The sequence below is a fragment of the Poecilia latipinna genome, unplaced genomic scaffold, assembly GCF_001443285.1.
Source record: "Poecilia latipinna isolate Pla-1442-1.1 unplaced genomic scaffold, P_latipinna-1.0 Scaffold1222, whole genome shotgun sequence".
In the NCBI taxonomy this organism is placed as follows: Eukaryota; Metazoa; Chordata; class Actinopteri; order Cyprinodontiformes; family Poeciliidae; genus Poecilia; species Poecilia latipinna.
The window spans coordinates 61,057-80,938 of NW_015113838.1; the positions used below are offsets into that span (position 1 = coordinate 61,057).

Here is a 19,882-nt window from a genome sequence, read left to right on the forward strand (position 1 = left end):
TTCTGTTTTTTTTGAAATAATACAATACCACTACAGGACAAATATATAATATATATATATATATATATATATATATATATATATATATATATATATATAGTATTTTAAAACTAAAAACTGAAGTCTGTTAATCGATCAGCGTGTGTGTTCGTGTATATCTTGTAGCACGTAGCGTACGATATAATTTAGTAACAATTTGATTAATTTATCCTTTGGTCTGTGTATGCGCCCTCCGACCAAACAACATAACCTTATCCCATAAATATCAGTATTTATCGCTTACTGTTCATAAAGCTTTGTTATGCAACATCATGGTAGTACGATGAAAGTGCGATCAGTTCTGTTTGGCTGCATTTCAACATTAAAAGAAGGAGCTTCCCTCCCTGACAGGTTGCAAGAGCTGTTTGGTCCCTCTTCACTTGGATCCGCCTATGAACACGCCCTTTTCCCTGTAATAAATATCGGTGAGTCCAGGCTGTCTAATCGTTTTAACAATTTTAATGCCGACTTCAGACTAGCTGACCTGCCTCCTCTTTCCTCTCCTTTTTTCTTATCCCATTTTAATCGCCTTCAACATGCCAGGAGACCACAACACACACAGGGGCTGGTTTCCTGCTACTTTTTCCTGCTCCTGTCACCTGCACATCGAATCAAGGTGCTCTTTTTCCACTATTCCGTTTGAAGACCATGGACACAGAAATTGATCAGCAAGATGAGACCTCATTCAGCAACACAGAGACGAATGGTATAAACTGTCACTCATTTATGTTGTGCCCTTTAAAGATATTCATATTTTTTGTCTTTGTGTTGTACATGCACATGGTAGCAGTGATGTATTGTATTCCACTAAAACTAAATGTTCTTTTTTTTGTATATTTGAGGCCTGCATGTTTTCTGTTAATTAAAAATGATTAGTTTCTATAACCATATTTCTTTTCTTACATTTTCAGTACATGAAAAATTTGACATTTATGAAGTTATTTATTGCAACATTTTCATGAAAGACATCCACAGTGTTGTCAGTGTGTCTATTTTTATTTTATCTTCTTATTCCAGGTAAACGCCCTGCTGAGGATGCAGATGAGCAGAAATCATTCAAACGCTCCAGAAACTGTGATGAGATGGTAGAGCTCCGCATTCTCCTGCAGAGCAAAGTAATTCAGCCCCGTTTTGTTTCATAATCTAGTCTAAGTGTATATTCTGCTCTTATTTTAACATTTTATTTTATTTTTTTACTGGTATGATTTCTGATTATTTGATCACACTTAATCGTCTTTACTTTTTTTTATTTCTAAACATCTTACGATTATAATGATTAACTTTTTTATTGTATTGCAGAATGCAGGAGCTGTGATTGGGAAGGGTGGAAAAAACATCAAAGCCCTCCGTTCAGATGTGAGTACATCAAAGTTTTCTTATCACAGCCAGAAATTCAAAAAGAACATTTTTGTGTTCACTGGCCTCTCAGACTCAGCCTTCTCTGTTTGGACAGGACCAGGTTTTGCCTCAATCCTTTTTAAGTGTTAAAAATTATTGCAGTATTTTCAATTATTTCCTTCATTGTAAACATAACAAACACCGGGGCCAGCCAATTTATTCTTTTAGACCTTCAGACAAATTTCTGGAGTTAATTTCATCCTGTTCTGGTAGCTAAAACAACATATGTTTTTGCATCCATCTAAACTGGACCATGGCATAAAAGCCCAATTTATATTTTATAATGTTAAAATATTTAATCCAGCTGGCAGTATTAATGCTCTCGTTAATTCAGAATGAAACTGGCACAGTGCTGATTTCTGAATGTCACAAGCTAACATTATGTATTCGTATACATATATATTTTAATGTTGCTGAAAACTGGCCAATTATTGAATAATTCTATGTCATTGCCTCTTTCTCTGGTCATTTACAGTTTGTTCTCCCCCTCTTTTCTCACTGTCTCTGGTTTTATTCCCCCAACATTAAATTTTCGTGTTCTTTAATATGCCATTTCCCTTTTTTCCAATGTCAGTTTCTCCTCTTCTCTCTTTGACGACCCAATCTCTGAGAGAATCAATTTAAAATCACATTTCAACACTGCAGAGCCTGTATATTAAAAATGTATTCCTCTCCCCTCTTCCTTGTTTATTATTTTTACTCTTTACTTTTTTTGCCCACTTCCTCCTCCTCCTCTGTTGCCCATGTTCTGGATGGCCCCTCCTGCGCCCGCCCATCTGACACCCTGGTTGGCCCCGCCCATAATCGTGCCCTGTCCCTAAATGGGCGTGTTACTTGATTGACATCTGTGCCCGAATGGCCCTGGCCCCTGCCCATGCCACGCCCAGTACAATGCCAGTGTGTCAGTCCCAGACAGCAGTGGGCCTGAGCGGTATGTCCCTAAGCTCCTCCCTCTCAATGCCTGACTACAGGTCAAACAAACAAGAAGAAGTGAACAATAATTTGTAGTCCTACCTTTTGTCAAGTCACTATGTTTAAACATATTTAAAGTTTATCAGACTGAGCCTAAGTGCGATTTTTTTTATCCTAATTTGCCTGTTAAACATCATGTTAATATCCTTTCTATGCCATTTTTAAAGTCATGTCAGGACTGTAACTAAAGTTGGTGCTGTCAGGATTATTCCACTGTCTTTGAAAATGTCTGCTATACTTTGTGTATATTTTTTTTTTCTTTTTAGGGTTTGTAGGTTTCTCTTATTTGTGGCCATCTGTCCTGTAAATCTTCTTCATTTTCCCTTTCTAAAAGCTCAGTGTTTGTGTATAAATAATGGTGTTTTTGGTTTTCTGTTAGTTATATGAGCTCACTTGCTTTTAGTCTCATCCCATTTTATTTTCTTTTTGAAGTCCAAATATCAAAATTTAGATTTTTTTATTTTATTTTTTTTATTTTTATTTTTATTATTCTTAAATAGTGATTGTGTTTGTTTCCTTGTCTGTCTTTCATGTAAGCAAATCCTTAATTGCTGGAGTTTTTGAAACTAAAGGTTTTGATTTAGTCCTATCCATCCATGCTTCATTTGAGTTCATAAAATTCAATTTCCCTGACCCGGTTATAAGCATTAACTCCAGTGACTGCAAATTTACAACCTTACAATAGCATAATCTTCTGTCACTTTCGCTCATCTGCAGACTATGTTGCTTCCATGTGTAATCTGCTTTAGTTCTCCTTATCAGTATAACTCCTGTATTGCCACAGGTGGGTGCAGACAACAATATTCCAGCCACTAGACTTAATTAAAATTAAACTTAAAATCCACTATGGTAAAAACAAAACATCTTTGTCATCTTGGCTTTTGTGTCCGTCACCTCATTTAGAGGGTCGTTTTTTTTTTTTTTTTGGTGTGCATCCACCAACCTATACCATAAACCTTTTAGAATTTTCTCTGGCACTTTTATCTCTTCCTAAAACTTCACTTTCCCCATCTTGCTTCCTCAGTGGTTGCCAAATCCAGTCCTCCTTTCTTTTGGGTCCTTTTTTTATTTTGCCACTGTACTGCTTTTCTCTGGGAAAGGATGCCTTTGTATAGTACTATATTCCTCACCTTCCCTATAAAATGACCACCAACTTATTGTGTAAAATGTTAGAAAACGCAGGACCTTATCATTGAGATAGCTCTTTATTCTCCACTTCTAGCAGTGTTAGCTTTTTTTTATGAGTTAAACCAGAGATCTAATGAACTTTATAATCTGAAACTTTGTTTTCTCCTCCCTTGGGATGCCTCCGGGGTACCCCAACCCCACACCGACTCTGTTGCCGTGCTCTGTTTTGTCATTGGTGGATAAACTATGAAGAATCCTGAGTATCAGTGCAGACATAGAGACTATTGGAGAAATCCTACTGAAGATTATCCCTACATTGGAAGAAGTGAGTTGTTTTGACTTTGATTTTTATGAATCTTTAGTAACACTTTAAAACATTTCAAAGAAGTTGTATAGAGAGCACTGATTGATTCCCTTGCTGCCATTTGTTTATTTGTAGATGATGTAGTTCTGCAATTCTGTTCTGACAATGTGTCAACTTGACTAGTTTGCTTTTGGTTTAAAGCCATGTATTAGTCATGGGTCTTTGAGGTTCTCACAATGAGATGACCATGACCAAAAATGTAATGGTTTAATTGTATTTATGCAAAGAAATTAAACAAATTTTACGATATTAGGAAAACATGCAATATACAGTAAAGGTATAATATGCAAAAAACAAAAGTTATAACAAATATGTTAAAAAATAATCACAAATGATTGGTGATTTTTTTTTTAAGTTTCCATTGATTGTGTTATTTTTTTGGCCAGAATTATTTCCAAACAGGAGAATGTAGGAGACGAAGTGGAAATGTAAAGACAAAACATTTCAGCAAAACTGTATTGATTTTTGCCAGACTGAAGGAAAATGGTTCAGGCATTCCTTCATCTTGTTTATGAAGGAATGCGTGAAAACTGTCGTCAGCATATGGCTTTTATTTTGTTTTTACAGTACCAGCAATACAATGGCAATGACTTTGATTGTGAGCTTCGTCTGCTGATCCATCAGAGCCTGGCGGGCTCCATCATCGGTGTGAAAGGAGCAAAGATCAAGGAGCTTCGGGAGGTATGTGAATATACAAAATGTAATACTTTATTTAGCCTTTTTTTTAAGACATTGACATTCTGACATGATGTCCTCTGCATGCTGTCCATTGAAAATGTACCTTGTGAAATTTCCTTTTTTTTTTTTTAATCAGTCTTAATACTTTCTGATTTCCTTTTTAAGCGCCTTTGTTTTGTTGGAGCGTTTTTTTTTTCTCTTCCTACTCATGTGTGTCTTTCATGCGTGTCTCTGCAGAACACAAAGACCAGCATCAAGCTGTTTCAGGAGTGTTGTCCCCAGTCAACGGACCGTGTGGTGCTGGTTGGTGGTAAAATGGAGAGGGTGGTGGAGTGCATCAAGACCATGCTGGAGCTCATCTCTGAAGTAAGGGTGATTTCCACTATTAATGAGTGAATTTTATGCTTTTTCAGGCTTTACACATTAAGATTTGATTCTGTTTCAAAGCCCTTTATTGAGTGTGTTGTTGCGTATGATATAGTAATGATTTAAAGATATCCACTTAAATGTCTTACTTGATGGTGTGATTTAGATTTTCTTCAGTCATATGAATATTTATTTTTAGAAAGGTTTCCTTGCATATAAAACGGATGTACTACTGTATAAAAGTGTCTTGCGTGTTTCTTTTTGTTTAAAATGTGATCATCTCCGCTTTAGGCTCCAATAAAAGGCCGTACGCAGCCCTACGACCCCAACTTCTATGATGAGACATACGAGTACGGTGGTTTCACCATGATGTTCGAGGAGAGGGGAGGCGGCCGCAGGCTTATGGGAGGCTTCCCCATGCGCGGAGGCAGGTCCAGTGGCGACCGCGGGTATGACAGAATGCCTTCCAGCCGAGGGGCGCGTGGACCCCTGCCTCCCTCACGCCGCGATTACGATGATATCAGCCCCCGCCGGGGTCCTCCTCCACCCCACCCCAGTAGGGTTGGCAGGGGAAGCGGGCGTCCGCGAAGCATGCCAATGGGTCACCCATACAGGGGAGGGTAAGCTCAGTGCTGCTTTCTGAATCTGAATTTTGGAGTAGCAAGCAGCCTGCATGCACCTTCTCGTCGGTTTTATGTAAAGTTTTTTGAGTTTTACTTTCGTAATATCTCACTTGTAGCTTTTTTTTTTTTTTTGCTCCCTGATCTGTCTGAAAATGTTAAGCTTTTTTTTTGCTTTCTCTCCATTCAGATAAATTCTAATTTCTACCAAAACAATTCTGTTTATTATTTAATATGTGAGCTAATGTTGCTTTTTTTAGTGGAAAAACTATTGTTCGTATTTATCGTTTCATTAAGCATAAGTGCTCATCACTGTCTGTCTGGTTGTGTTTGTCCTTTTTTTCCTTTTCCCCATTTCTATGTTTCAGCAGAGACGATCGTTACTATGACTCATACCGTGGCTCAGATGACAGGTCAAAGTAAGTCTTTGTTTCCAAATCTCTCTTGGAATTAAGATTCTTGTTTCAATTTATGTTGCAAAATAAGTCATACCTGTGGCATTGTTTATCTGTGCTGTTGCTTACTATTGAGTGGCATGCTCTTTCTTTAATACTAAGAATACGTTTCCAGTTCCTAAAAGTGTTTATTATATTTTGTAATCTGAATTTTTGATTGCATGGGTGGTTTATTTGCAGTGCTGAGTCTCGTTGTCTGACAACCTGGACTGCACAATAGGTTACCATCATATTTCACTTTATCCAAATTCCAAATAACTACTTGGACTTAAAGTATCATCTGGCCAAGTGCTCGGTCAGCAATATATTTACCGATGTTTGTTTAATGCAGCAGAGAGTGTTTTATGAGAGCTTTAAGGTGTTCTGGTAAAGTCAGAAAAAAAAACCTGCAGCTAAGTTGTTTCTTTGCCAAAATGACAAATTTAACCAGATTCAGCTTTTTCAACAAACGTTGCTGAACTAAAAAAATTTTTATTGAACTCTTATTTTACAAGGATAAAAACTAATTGAAATTAAAAATATCTTTTTCAAGGGAGTCCAAATAAAACACGGAAAAGTACACAGTTAAAGAAGAAAAGAGAAGAAATACTAAATTTAATATGTTTCCGATGGTAGACTGCTTACCATCAGCAGCCTGTGTTTTCAATAAACTTGGGGTAGAGAGATGGAAACATTGTTTATATAAGAAACTGGTATTTTCATTTTGCACTCTAATAGTGTCATAAATCTATTGGTCGATTCTTGTAAATGCTTTAGAATCTCTGCTGCTCAAATATTCTCTCTAACATTTTTCGAAGATTTTGGTTTTCTATTGTCGTCAAATATATTGATTTGTATTATCAAGCTGTGCAAAACGGCAATCAAAAATAACTTCTTTGCACAAATATTTACGCAGTTTATATTTCATGTAACTTGCATTTTAACTCTCCATATTTGTCCAGTGGGATGGCCCCGTACACCAAAGTACCGATGTCCAAAGTAGATGTAGATCACAGTGAAGGTGGGGGCGAAACTGTAAAGACAAAAAAGTAAAGGAAAGAACAATCTCCACCAAACCAAGTCCTTGCAGTAATAAGTAATACAGCGGCATGTTTTTCCAATATTGTGCAGCTTCAGTTGTCAGGCGTGGTTTGCAACAACGAATTGTGTTGCAGGACTAGGGAAAAAATGTCAACGTAAACAGTTACTGATGCTAAAATCCTCTCGCATTTAAGGTTTACTCAAAGTTGGCACACACGCATGTGTTTCTGTGGAGTACAAAAGTACAATCCTAATACATTTTGTCGGCTATTTTCACTATTTGTGCTCAGCTTTTAGGAGGGAAATAACAGCAGCCTTTGGCTCTGATCAGCATCACCACCACCTGTCACTCCTCTCACCATAACACTGTCAGAGCTGTTCCTGTTACTGTGTGGGAAGATGGTTGGGAGGAAATGTGTTTATACTGTAATCTTGCTCAGCGTGTGTGTGCAGTTTGACCTAGACCAGAAATTTTTCATGGAATGTTTTCAAGATTTTTTTTTTTTTCTCCTCCAAGTATTTTCTATTTCTTTCCCGTCCAACTCACATTTCTTTTTTCTTTTCCCCCCCGTTTCTCTGCCTGTCTCTTCTCCTCCCCATCGCCAGTGACAGAAGAGGCAGACCGGATCGCTACAGTGATAACATGGTTAGTGACCCTTTGCTAAACACGTGCAGCTCTGGTGTTCGCATCCTATTAAGTGTGAGCATCCTCAGGCTAGCACAAGACAATATGTTGTGATTGTCCATTGTCCAGCTATTATATAGTATTTTTGTGACAAAACAACGGAGCAATGTCCATAGATCCAAGGCACTTTTTGCATGGTGTAAGCCACCCCACCAAATGACCGTAATCACCTCAGCCGGAGACACCCCATAATAATCAGCTGTAATTGCCCTCTTACTGTGTATTTTTCATGGCCAGCTTGTTTTTCCTGCAAAGAGAGAGAGAGAGAGGATGTTGGGAGTGGAGAGGGTGGGGAGGTGGGGGTGGCCATGGTTCGTTGCTAAGCACTAATAATGCTTTCTTGACAGACTGGAAGGTTTCTTTTTGCCTTTTTCTCTCTTTCCTCTCTCTCTCTCCCTCCCTGAGACCTGGCAGGATACTGCCTACCGTTGCTCGGCAACAGCTTTTTGAATTGCTTGTTGCCCTGGTAACAGCAGCAGCTGAAAATGGGGGCTGATAGAGATGCAAGGAGAGAGAGGAAAAGGGGTAGGGATGGGGAGGGGGGCAAGGAGGTGGAGTCTGTCTCATGGATGAAAACTGGGTGGCTTTCAATTGGGTCTACTCTGAACGAGGCTGCCTCGTTGGGTTTCTGCTCACCAACCTGTAGCGATTTTTTTTTTATCTGCTCTGTAATCGAGGGAGAGGGATGTATCGTTTTCGTCGCTGTAACACTTCTGTCTTTTTGTTTGTTCCTTGCAGAGTGGCGGTGGATATGGTAAGTACAAAGCTCTTTCGCTCGCATTGTGTAAATGTTGTTACAAGGCTGCTGCATCCATCAGACTGCAGGCCTCAGATTTCTCCCCAGCATAAGGAAGCAAGAAGACAAAATGATAGAAATTGATGGGGAATCGGACTGAAAGGAAATGGCAGCTGTAATTTTTGTAAAGCTGTATTATTATTATTATTTTTTCTTTTTTTTTTTTTTTTTTTTACACTGACATTTTTTTTCCTATTCACATAAAATTGATGATGTGGTGTATTTGTAGTGTTTAAAGTACATTTTGAATTATGTGGCAAATTAGTGGTTTATATATATATATATATAATATATACAATCTTAGATATTTTTCCTGTCTTTCTCAGATAACAGCTCCTCCTGGGATAGCTACCAGTCAGGTTAGTATTCCTCCTTCGCCCTCAATCAGTTCCAGTCTGTGACATCTACAGAGTTTCAGTGTATTTATATTTTATTCACTCTATTCATTCTCCAAGCACTCTACAAAACAACAGTTCTAACCTCATGGATGTCACTAAAAATCTGGCCGAAGGCTGGAATGTTGTAGTAGTGTGTGGGAGAAAAAAAATATTGCTCTGGTTTTGTCATCTTGGTAGTTTTTTCAGTCACCTACTTCTACTACTTTATTTCTTCCACCCATCTATGTGACTCATTTGTTGGTGTAGCGGCATTCATGTAACTAACACACCATGATGCTGTATTACTACAACTTGGCAGCTTTGCAGTCACAACAAGCTTTTCTTTGCCTTTTTGACGAGGCCAAATTGTCGTTTGATCTGTTTTTTCAGTACTCAGCAGTTTTGGTAAAAAGACACGAGTGTTTGTCTTGAATCCTTTTATTTTCTAACAGTCTCCGTATTTTGCGTGCCTTCAGGTGGACGTGGATCCTATAACGACATGGGCGGTCCTGTCATCACCACACAAGTGACAATCCCTAAAGACGTGAGTTTATGACCGTGACATCAACAGCTTGGCAACCAGAGACAGATCAGCTGGAGCTGAAGACTCAGATTGTATAAATCTAGTTGCACTGTTTTTTTTTTGTTTTTTTTTGTATTGAAGTTTTCCTTTTTCCTTTGCTACATTTTATCTGCTTCTGCTCAGCTAATCTGAGTTTTTGTTATGTCAAATTTATTTAATGTTTACCATGTTTAATTCTAAATAGAAAATAATTTTATATTTAAATTAAGATTCACCTAACAGTGGGTCAAAATTGGCCAATTCCACAGTTTTGATTACCTGGTTAAATTCAGAAAAAAAAAAAAAAATCATTTAATTTTTTTAAATCAAATAAACTTGTCTCATCTAAACCTGGAGCAAACTTTCATTTTTACTTGTTTCTAGTAGTTCAGTAAAATTCTGATTAAGGACGTGTGATTTGATGTATAAATGCACATTTGTTCCTTGGATTCAAAACTTTTGCCTCTACTAAAGGAACTGCAGCACATTTTCTTTCAGTCAGTAAAGTAATGTCATTTGGAAGGTCAGATCCACCCTAACCCCCAACTTTTTCCTGTTGTGTTCTCCACCAACAGCTGGCTGGATCCATCATCGGTAAGGGAGGCCAGAGGATCAAACAGATTCGCCACGAGTCGGGGGCCTCCATCAAGATAGACGAGCCTTTGGAGGGTTCAGAGGATCGCATCATTACCATCACTGGTACCCAGGACCAGATCCAGAATGCCCAGTACCTTCTACAGAACAGGCAAGTTCTTGCTTGGTGCTTTTATTCCATCCTAGCTAGTAGAAATGCCTTATTCAGAATCCTGTTTGAAATGTCACCATTTTCTTCAAATTGTATCTTCTAAAGTCTTAAAATTGTATTCTTAAATTCCAAACGGGTGAAAAATTTCATGCAGTTGTACTCGAGTCGAGCAGGCCTCCAACATACTAAAGCTTTTCAGCTTTGTTTTCCTGCGCAAATATGATTAAAATAACTCGATTGTTCAATTTGTTTAATCAGACATATGGTTCACCGATTATTTATTTTAACAAAATTACATTCCAACACTAGACAGCCAGTTTTTCTTGGATTATACGTTTCTGTTGCCTGCTGTCTCTCTTCACTAACCCCCTTCCTTTCTTCCCCATGCAACCTGCAACTACTTCTAACCTTCCTCTTACATGAAATGGCTATGAAGGAGCATGCATGCTTAAAGGTGCATATTATTAGCTATTTTTATAAAGGGGCAGTGTGGGTGACAATTGTGATTGACTCGCACTCGTCCGTTAAATCTGATCAGTAGACGGAAAAGACAAATAGGATGTCTATTTGCCATCAGAGCCGTTTCAATGTGAAGCAGGGAGTGGATTGATTCTTCCCTGGCTGCTGCTGTGTGGAAGACTAGTGATTTTGTTGTTTTTAGTTAGATTAAGTGACAACAAATCACAGTCTGCCAAATAGCACAGGCTCCTCCTCTTCTGTCTCCCTTGGCAACCAGTAGGCACGTATAATACACACCATTTCCTTATTGATGCCATCTGAGCTTTGCCCGATTGCTAATACATTCTCAAACCCTCTGCCCTGTCTCATGAGTAGTGTACTGTTGCCATGATAACAGGCCCTGCCTCCCTCTTCCTTCCTGTCTTCCCTTTTCTGTGTTCTGCACCTGCTAGCCACAAACCTCTTTTCCTCCTTTCGTCTTCCTAAATCATGTCTTCTCTCCTGCCTCCTTTGTTCCATCCTGCAGTTCATCCTCTCACATCATTATCCTGCAACAGTTGCAGTGTTTTACTCTGTTAATTTTGTGAAATGCAAATATTTTTTTGGTATTCATTTTTCCCGCTCTGTTTTGTTTTCATTGTAGTGTGAAGCAGTACTCTGGTCATTTGCTGTAGACCTTGAGGGAGCAGATTGAAGAAAACTCGGATTGAACCCCACTTCCTCTTCTCAAATCTTTTTGCCCTGGTCCAACACATCCCCCCCTTCAGACTTTTACTCTGGATTGTGGGTGTCTTTTTTTTATTATTTTATTTTTGTATTTTTAATTAAATGTCCGACATTCCTGTGTATCCATAAAAATGTAGAAGATCTGCATTTTTAAGAGTGTAGTCCAATAGTTTGTCTGATTTTTGCTTTGATTTTTCTTTTGTAACTCGTATATCAGAATATCTCAAGATTTCCCTCAGACATAAAAAAAAATAAACCTAACCTTTATTTTTTGGATGGATTTGATTTGTTTTTATGCATAAATGTGGATGATTGTGTCCGAGTGGGTGTGTGCACATGTGGGTGTGTGGCTTGGTATGCTTTCAGTTGTCTCCTACAAATTTGTGTAACATACAGAATGTAAGATGTTCCTTCTGTTCTTCTTTAACAGCTCTGGGGAAATTGAAATCTGTAGAATTGATTTTGAATTTTTGTTGGGAGTTGTGTACAAACAGAACATAATTTCTACCAACACTCTAGCGGTGCAACAAAATAAACCTGGAGTATTGACGTAACTCCCAAAGTAAGCATTTGTGTTGGTAGAGATGAGGCATTTTATTGGTTATTGGACACATATACTAAACTTTTCTACTTTGTCTGCAAGTTCCTCTCTGAACTTGCTTGCTCTTCATTGTTGTGAACTTCACAATGTCAAATTTAAAAATAAAAATGCCACTTTTTACTGAATTTTTTTGGGGTGTTTTAATAGCGTTCTGATTTTCACCTTTACTTAGGCAGCTAGATTGACTTCCTGTTTGAAGTTAATTAAAATCTGTCAAAGAACTTCAGCAGTTTAGCAGTTAAACGAGCCAGTCCTTTTAGAAGAGAAAAAAAAACACATGAACGTCAGATATATATATATATATATTTTTTTTTTTTTTTTTTTTTTGTAGCTCCATTTGTTTACTTGTAAAAGGCTTTTTGAGGATATGTTTGCAGAAAAGCGAAGACATCTCGGCGTCGGCGGAAAACTGTTTCTGCGCAGGCTCATAAGATTTCCCGCCTTACCGTTCTGATTGGTTGATCGGAGTGAATCTTAAAGAGTGATTGGTCAGCAGACAGAAACCCGGTAGTACAAAGAAGTTCATCTTTTTTTATCCTTGCAGGAGCTACGCTGCTATACTTTGCTTAGAAACGAGCTACAGTTGAACAGTAAGTTTGGAAAGAAAGTAATTTGTGTTTATAGTTTGAAATGCTACGGACAGATCATACGGTAGCAAAAGTCAAAGCTGACATGAATGCTCGATCTGTAGGTGCACTCTGCCCTTCCTGGTGTTTATCGCAGAATTACACAATATAGACACGTTTTCATCTCTTCATGCAAAAAATTAAGAAATTAATTATAATTACTAACCAAATTGAAAACGGCTTGTTGCAAAAGTATTCATGTCAATCTTTTAAACAATTTGTTTCGTTCTCATAAAATAAGTTGAAAAGTGTGGCACAATAAGAGTCAATTGGCGTCTTTAATTTACAGGAATTGGAATAAAAACTAGTACAGCAATCTGTCTTCAAAAGAACACAAACTGGTAAATAAAATTAACCTCGTGTGTAACTTAATTTTTAAACCTTAAAGTATATAAATATATACTTTATATAAATACAAAAAAAATGTGCATCATTGTGCAAATGCAGTAATAATGATGAGCAGTACACCGATAATAATTATTCTACAGGGTGAAGGCATGTGGCAGGAAAGATTTCCTGTATCTGTCAAACAGCAAAGCTCTTGCAGTCTGTCCAGTGTGCAGTGGATGTCCAGGTCCAAGTTGTCCATGATGGATGACAGTTTCTTCAGTGTCTCTGACTCGGCTGCTGCTATGAAAAATGTAATGCAGGAAGCAACTGACCGATAGATCCCCAATATCAATAAGGAAATCTTTATCAACTTGCTTTAGGTGTCAAATAAGGCATGTTCCTTCTCCCGAAGTCTATCACTAGCCTTGCTAATGCTCACCCTCAGGTGATTCAATCCTTTGACGAGACTTGGAAATTTATGTTCAGACGTTATCTATTTAGTTTAACTTAACTTGAGCTATTTCACCAAGAAGAAAGGTCAACAGAAACGATCTCAAGATGTGCATTGCGTTGCCTCTGGAGGATTGAATACAATTCACGAGAGACCAACTAATCAATCAGTCAGCTTTATTTGTTCCATTAGGTAGATTCAGTCAAGTGAGTCAGCATTCTTGCCACACAGGGAACTTTACATTGACGCACAATAAATATGGATATAACATGATTCAAAACGGCCCATTGACCAATACTTTAAAATAAGAAAAAACAAAAAGATTTATATCTAGAAAAATCCCAATGCCTATGCCTGATACACCTGGCCAGTAATATATATAATATGATCAACACATCTTTGTTTACATTTACTTATTAAAATTGCTTTCAAGTGGCACTTGCTTAAAAGGTTATTGAATGTTTTGGTATGAAAAAGGGCTTTTATGCTGGGAATAAAATCCTTCTCAAATTGAAGCTGCACCTAAAGTCATTTTACCATATATAGGCCAACAATTCCAAACCTTTAAGAAGCAGAACATACTTTATCATCTTTAAGTTTAGCTGCTGAGAATTCAAAGCTTTTCATTGAATATCAGACGTGGTTTTTTTTTCTGTTTTATTTCTGCACCAGTTATCATGGAGAAGCCTCTCCTTCCCAGAGAGTCTGGGCAGTTTGTGGCTGAGCGAAGCAAAGACGTGTTTATCAGGGACGCAGGAGTCCAGAAGGTAGCAGAGATGCTCTTCAGTCTCAGACGCAGTGAGTTCCTGACTGCTAGTGGCTGGAAGGTGGCCAATCCCCTGGCTCCGGCACCCACCTCTGATCAGGGGAGTTTCTCAGCATCGCAGGGCTGAATTATTTTTACCCCAGTGCAAATGCAACAAATGACTTGACTGGACAGTTAAGTTTAAAGGAAGGCAATTAAAGAGTTAATACATTTTTTGATTTTGGAGAAAGCCGATACGGGTTAAATGTTGAATAAAATAAATATGATTACACTAATTGCAGTTGAAGGTTTGGAGCTCGAAAATGAAAAAAATATAGAAATGTTCAAACAGCACAAGATACTGTTTTGAAGAAGAGGCTACATTTGTTCTGAGATTTAAGTTGTGCTCTTATTCACAAAATAAGATATTTTTCTAATTTGAGTTCTAAGAAGAAAATGGTATCAAAATAAAAAATGTTATGATTATTTGGTTCTTCAAGCCTTATATAGATTATTGCTTATGTACAGTTGCTGTTGATAAAGTGTAGCTTTTAGACACTTGTAAGAAAGACATTTGACTTCAATAATGTGGGTTCTCTTGAAATCAGTCATCATGAAACACCATTATCACTTAGAATATTGGTTAACAGTAAATAAACATTATTAGATTTAGACTTTTGTTTGTTTCATTTAATGTAACAAATGACACATTTGAAATCTGGAACAAATATAAAGTGTTTTTACTGTGTTCCTTAGCGATTCTTAAAACTAAGCAGTTTTTTTTTTAAATCATTTTTCAATGCCTTTTATGTAGAATTCTGTAAACAAACTTACAGACAGCAAAAACCTGATAACTTTTATGTTGTGTTTTTGCTTATGGTGTTTTATAAACCCTACAGGCGTTAAACTGGCTGTTCGTTGTGGATACCATGAACTTCTGCTTTTGGCCCGACAACGAAGCTCAGCAGTGTGAGGTGACCTATAAAGGCGCCACTTACACAGGCTTCATGACTCTGTGTGCTGCCATCACCAGAGCTATGGAGGAAGGTGAGGCCACTTAAATACATCATGCACCACATCATACTTTCAGTATTTACAGTTTTGATCAGAAAGAAAGAGAGCATCTTTTCCTTTCTAAGTTGACAGAGAGTTGTGATTTAATGCAGAATGAGGATAATTAATGGGGATTTTTCTTTTTTTTTCCACTCTACACTGCTGATTTTTTTTTTCTCTCTCTGCTTTTGCAAACTTTGGGAGGTTTAGTTGGAATTTTTCTCCCTTCATTTGCAACCACCTTCAGAGTTTAACTTCTGGCAAATTCTGGCTCTTCCTATTATGCAAACATCGATACAGGAAGATGGACAGAAAAACACAACATGTACACATAAATAGAGACACAACTGCATTAAAACATGCACACATAGTAAGCAAGCACCAGCTAAAACATTTGGTATGAAAGTCTTTGTTCACTATTTGTTTGATAAATCACAATTACAAAAATTGCGTGAGCTACTTCTATGAATTTGTCTTTTATTTTGTATTTCTCCACCTGTCATCTCTATCGATGTGAAGGCCTGAAATCGGATGCTATCTTTTGCCATGTAGTTTAATACATTTATTAGGTCTAATATGCCACTGATGGAGAGTAAATCTGCCCTACCACTGTCAAGGAGCCAGACCCACCAAACGTGTGATTAAAAATGTCTAAACAGTGAGCCACTGACAGAAAATGCTGTAACTAACTGTGTCATAATCCATGACAATGTGGCCTTTTCCATTATGTGTTTCTTTTTTGGTTCCTTATTCTCAAGAGAAAAGGAGAAAAATGTGGTTTTATTATTGTCACTTATTGTCTGTGTGCCCTTTGTGAGTTCGGAGTACGAGGAAATTGCTGGTGGCTCTGCATGAGCCTGATCATCATTTATAATTAGCAAGAACGGCTCCGGATATGAATCAGTTATGTCTCGTATGGAATACCGCTCTCAATGTGTTGTCGCTGTGCCCTTTATCTGTGTGACAGCTGCTCTCAGAGAAGCACAGGTAGTCCTGGCCAGAGCTTGCTTCTGAAAACAAGAGATCAGAACAAATCATTTTTAGTTTAGTCTTTTCTGTACTGCACATTATAAACCTGAGTTAATAATAATAATTCCCCTCTGTTCTCCTAGGTGTACCCATCACTGATCCCAAGTACTTTTCCAAGATGAGCGTGGAGGAGTTGGGAAAAGTTCTCCGATCAGACAATGAGACAGCCATGCCGATGGTTCAGGAACGCCACCAGGTTCTACTTTTATCCTCCACATTTCCAGTTCATTTTATATAAAACGGACGTTCATTTTAAGTACTTGTATGGTGCAGCAAAAAATAAATAAAAGTGGTCATTTTGTCCTCCAGCAGCATAAGCAAATAGCAGCCTAAGTACAGAGATAGCTCAGGATAATTAAAGCAAGAATAACTGTGAGCTTTATCAATCAGGAGCGTTTTAAGCTTAGTCTTAAACGTAGACAGGGTGTCTGCCTCACAGACTAGAACTGGGAGCTGGTTCCGGAGGAGAGGAGCCTGATAAGTAAAGGATCTGCCTCCCATTGTTCTTTTAGAAACATCAGTAAAGAGAGTGAAAGGCTCTGTTAGGAACATATGGAGGAATCAGATCTCTGTTGTTTGATGGAGCTTGATTCTTATTGGCTTTATATACGAGTAGGAGGAAGTTAAATTTCATTCTAGATTTAACAGGGAGCCAATGAAGTTAAGCTTAATAGAAGAAAAATATTATTTTTAAAATTTTCATCCACACTCTTGCTGCAAGGGTTTGGATCAGCTGAAGGCCTTTAACTACATTTTTTGGACTTTTAAGTAAAGAGTTTTAATAGTTCAGACTTTAAGTAACGAAAGGATCAACTCGTTTCTCAGCATCATTCTGACAGGATATTTCTAAGTCCTGGACCCTTAAATCTGGGATTTAAATGTCATGTCGTGGTCAAAAATAACTCGGAGGTTCTTTACTTTGTTTATGAAAGGCTCTGGACCAACATCGACCACTTCCGTCTTGTTTGAATTTAAAATCATAAAAAGAATGTTTTTAAAAAGTAATTTCATGTTGGAAAAATATTATTCACCTGAAAATATTTTTCATCATCATTATTTATCAAGCTTCTTTTATTACACGCACGTTACTTACTTTATAAAGAGAAGATGAAAATGTGCAGTTCATCTCCTGTTCATCCTGGCTATGTGAATTTGAATCTTCCTTCCAAGGTCCTGACCGAGGGCGGGCGCGTGCTGCTGGAGCACGGAGGAAGTTTCCGTAGTTTTATCAGCCAAGCAGGAAACGATGCTCAGAAGATGGTGGAGCTGATCGTGGAGAAGATCCCGTCTTACAGGGATGAAGCTACATATGAGGTCAGAGGGGCTAAATGAACAAAGAGATATCTGAACGTATGGAAAGACTAAAGATATTTTATAAGTATCAACTGTTGCGAGAGCATCTCCACAGGTCTTCCTTTATTCATGGCATCCTGAGGGTTAGCGGCCTTATTTTGAATACTGAACTTTTTAAATTTTTAATTATGGAGTTCATCCCAGTGTGCAAATTTACACTACATTTAGTCTGAAAATTACACCATTTTCAATATGTGATGTACATTACTGTACTCCATGTCAACACTAAGTGATTAATTACTTAATTACACTTCAAGCCTGCAAATTGTCACTTGAAACACCTCGAATAGCCTCTTTTGGAGGACTTTGAATAAATTTTAGCATGAGAGTTCCCCCTGCTGGACAAAACCAGCATCACAGCTGTGTAACCATCTGACAAAAAGTGGCAAAAGGGATTACAATAAGTGCAAAAAATGCAACAAGCTTTTTAGCATATTTGCTTTACTTTGGTAACTTTACAACATTACAAAAAATGAAGCAAAATTAAACGCTATTAACAAACCAATAATTTACCAAAAATGGAAGATAGTTGGGAAACTCATTGATAATGAATCTGCTTTTGTGTTAATCTGCTGTTTTAGGGCAGAAAAATCTCTTTCAACAAGCGAGCCCAGATCCTGGTGGCAGATTTCTGGGCAGTGATGGAGGCCAGAGGAGAAGGGTACATCACCAACATAGACTGTCTCACCATGTTTGCAGACTACAGGGTTCCTCAGGCGCTTGTCTATTTAGGAGTGTTGGAATACTCTGATGCACTGATGGAGGCACTGAAGAACGGTGAGGGACCGAGCATGTTTTCTCTGCTCTTTGTAAATATACAGAGCCTTGAAAAAGTATTCATACTATTTTCATTTTTCTACATTCTATCAATTTTAAGACAATGAGTTTAAGATTTTTTTCTGACCAGCCAGCACAAAGTTGCACATAATTGTGAATTGTAAGGAGAACTCCCTATGGTTTCCAAAAGATTTTTGAAGGTTTTTCTCAGTTTTCTTTAAAAATATCCTAAGTTCACTCAGGTTACTTGAATAGCATCTCTGAAAAATAACTTGATTTTGATGTTTTTGTTTATTTCCGGTACTGGACTACTGAAGAAAAGAGATGTTGGCGTTAGTTTTCTGCTGTACTAAGTATTTTCTACGCAAGCCAGAAAGTTCCTTTTAAGTCTCATTTGACCAGAGCACCTTCTTGCATGTGTTTGCATAGCTTCCTCTTGACAAACGCTTTCTTACGTTTCCATAATGGTTAGGTTTGAGGAGGGTACAACTAGTAGTTCTCCTGTCTACAGATTATCCCACCTGAGCTATGAATAACTGCAGCTCCTCCAGATTTACCATTACTTTGCTGCTACACACGCATCGCACTTTTCAGATTTGTATTTGTAAAAGAGTCCTTATAAAGACATCATTGTACTTTCACGTCATATCTATGCACGACATTGTGTTGATTTATTTTATTAAATTTTAATAAAATAATTTCACTTTTACAGTTATGATGTAACAATTTGAAAAAGTTCAAATCTAATCAATCAATCTAAAAATCAGCTGGTGCGGTCTGTCTCAGGTGAGCTGCTGCCTTCAGGGGATCGAAGAGAAGTCGAGATACGAGGATGTTCCATTTGGTCCGTGGAGCTGATCAAGGAAAGACTGCACAAGATGGTACAGGAGAAAGACGGGAAAGTCTGCAGCATCAATTCTGCTATCATTGACTTCTACCTTTGGCCTTTCGCTAAGCAGCACCACAGAGAGATGGCCCACATTCCCATTCACCCTACACGCTGTATTTTCTACTGACTAACAGACTGCAAGCTGAACATACAGGATGTTTCCCTGCGAATAAACCAAACATGGTAGTGATTCCATAAAACAGTTGTCAGTGTGCAGTTAATGACAATGTTTGAACATCAAGTCTGTTGTATTAAGCATCCTGTTTTAGCTAAGCAAGTGATGCTATTACATCATGCATGTTTGGAATGTCTAATTAGTATGGAGTTGAATTTGTGACCTTCAACATCCAGATGGCCAAAAATTATGTTTTTTTTTGTTTGTTTTTTTGTCTAGTCCTTTTTTCTACCGTTCAAAATCATGTAACTGTGCTTCATCTTTAACTGTCCAAAGCTGCGTGTATGTATACAGTGTTTTTTGTCTACTAAATCCAGAAAAAGAAATTACTTTACTTCTGTTTTCTCATTTCTTCTTTTTCTACCAATTAGTTTTACAACTGATTTTATGAATTTATCTATGACCTTCAAGGCACACTCCGACCTTGCACTAAAATGTATCTCATGTGTCCTTTGTTGAAACC

General features: G+C 37.7%; 2 protein-coding genes across 3 annotated transcripts in view; both read left to right on the plus strand.

Moving 5' to 3' along the window:
* The window catches only part of hnrnpk (heterogeneous nuclear ribonucleoprotein K), a 15,250-nt gene extending 3,882 nt beyond the window's left edge, over positions 1 to 11,368 (plus strand). Inside the window, exons 2-17 of one of the 2 annotated variants that reach the window (XM_015053990.1) lie at positions 391 to 464; positions 583 to 745; positions 1,057 to 1,154; positions 1,339 to 1,395; positions 2,325 to 2,368; positions 3,790 to 3,862; positions 4,469 to 4,582; positions 4,817 to 4,945; positions 5,237 to 5,565; positions 5,934 to 5,984; positions 7,647 to 7,686; positions 8,464 to 8,479; positions 8,848 to 8,880; positions 9,375 to 9,442; positions 10,036 to 10,205; positions 11,308 to 11,368. In XM_015053990.1, the coding sequence (XP_014909476.1) occupies positions 688 to 745; positions 1,057 to 1,154; positions 1,339 to 1,395; positions 2,325 to 2,368; positions 3,790 to 3,862; positions 4,469 to 4,582; positions 4,817 to 4,945; positions 5,237 to 5,565; positions 5,934 to 5,984; positions 7,647 to 7,686; positions 8,464 to 8,479; positions 8,848 to 8,880; positions 9,375 to 9,442; positions 10,036 to 10,205; positions 11,308 to 11,338 (1,311 nt within the window). In that variant the 5' untranslated portion in view covers positions 391 to 464; positions 583 to 687 and the 3' untranslated portion in view covers positions 11,339 to 11,368. The remainder of the gene's footprint in view (positions 1 to 390; positions 465 to 582; positions 746 to 1,056; positions 1,155 to 1,338; positions 1,396 to 2,324; positions 2,369 to 3,789; positions 3,863 to 4,468; positions 4,583 to 4,816; positions 4,946 to 5,236; positions 5,566 to 5,933; positions 5,985 to 7,646; positions 7,687 to 8,463; positions 8,480 to 8,847; positions 8,881 to 9,374; positions 9,443 to 10,035; positions 10,206 to 11,307) is intronic. The other variant, XM_015053991.1, reaches the window with a different exon arrangement.
* A 67-nt stretch (positions 11,369 to 11,435) lies between these two features.
* qng1 (Q-nucleotide N-glycosylase 1) lies at positions 11,436 to 19,761 on the plus strand. Its single transcript, XM_015053992.1, has 7 exons — positions 11,436 to 12,581; positions 14,071 to 14,264; positions 15,043 to 15,190; positions 16,309 to 16,421; positions 17,396 to 17,539; positions 18,160 to 18,355; positions 19,142 to 19,761. Exons 2-7 carry the CDS (start codon positions 14,076 to 14,078, stop codon positions 19,369 to 19,371), a joined length of 1,020 nt encoding a protein of 339 aa, XP_014909478.1. The 5' UTR covers positions 11,436 to 12,581; positions 14,071 to 14,075; the 3' UTR covers positions 19,372 to 19,761.
* Positions 19,762 to 19,882: the final 121 nt, after the last annotated feature.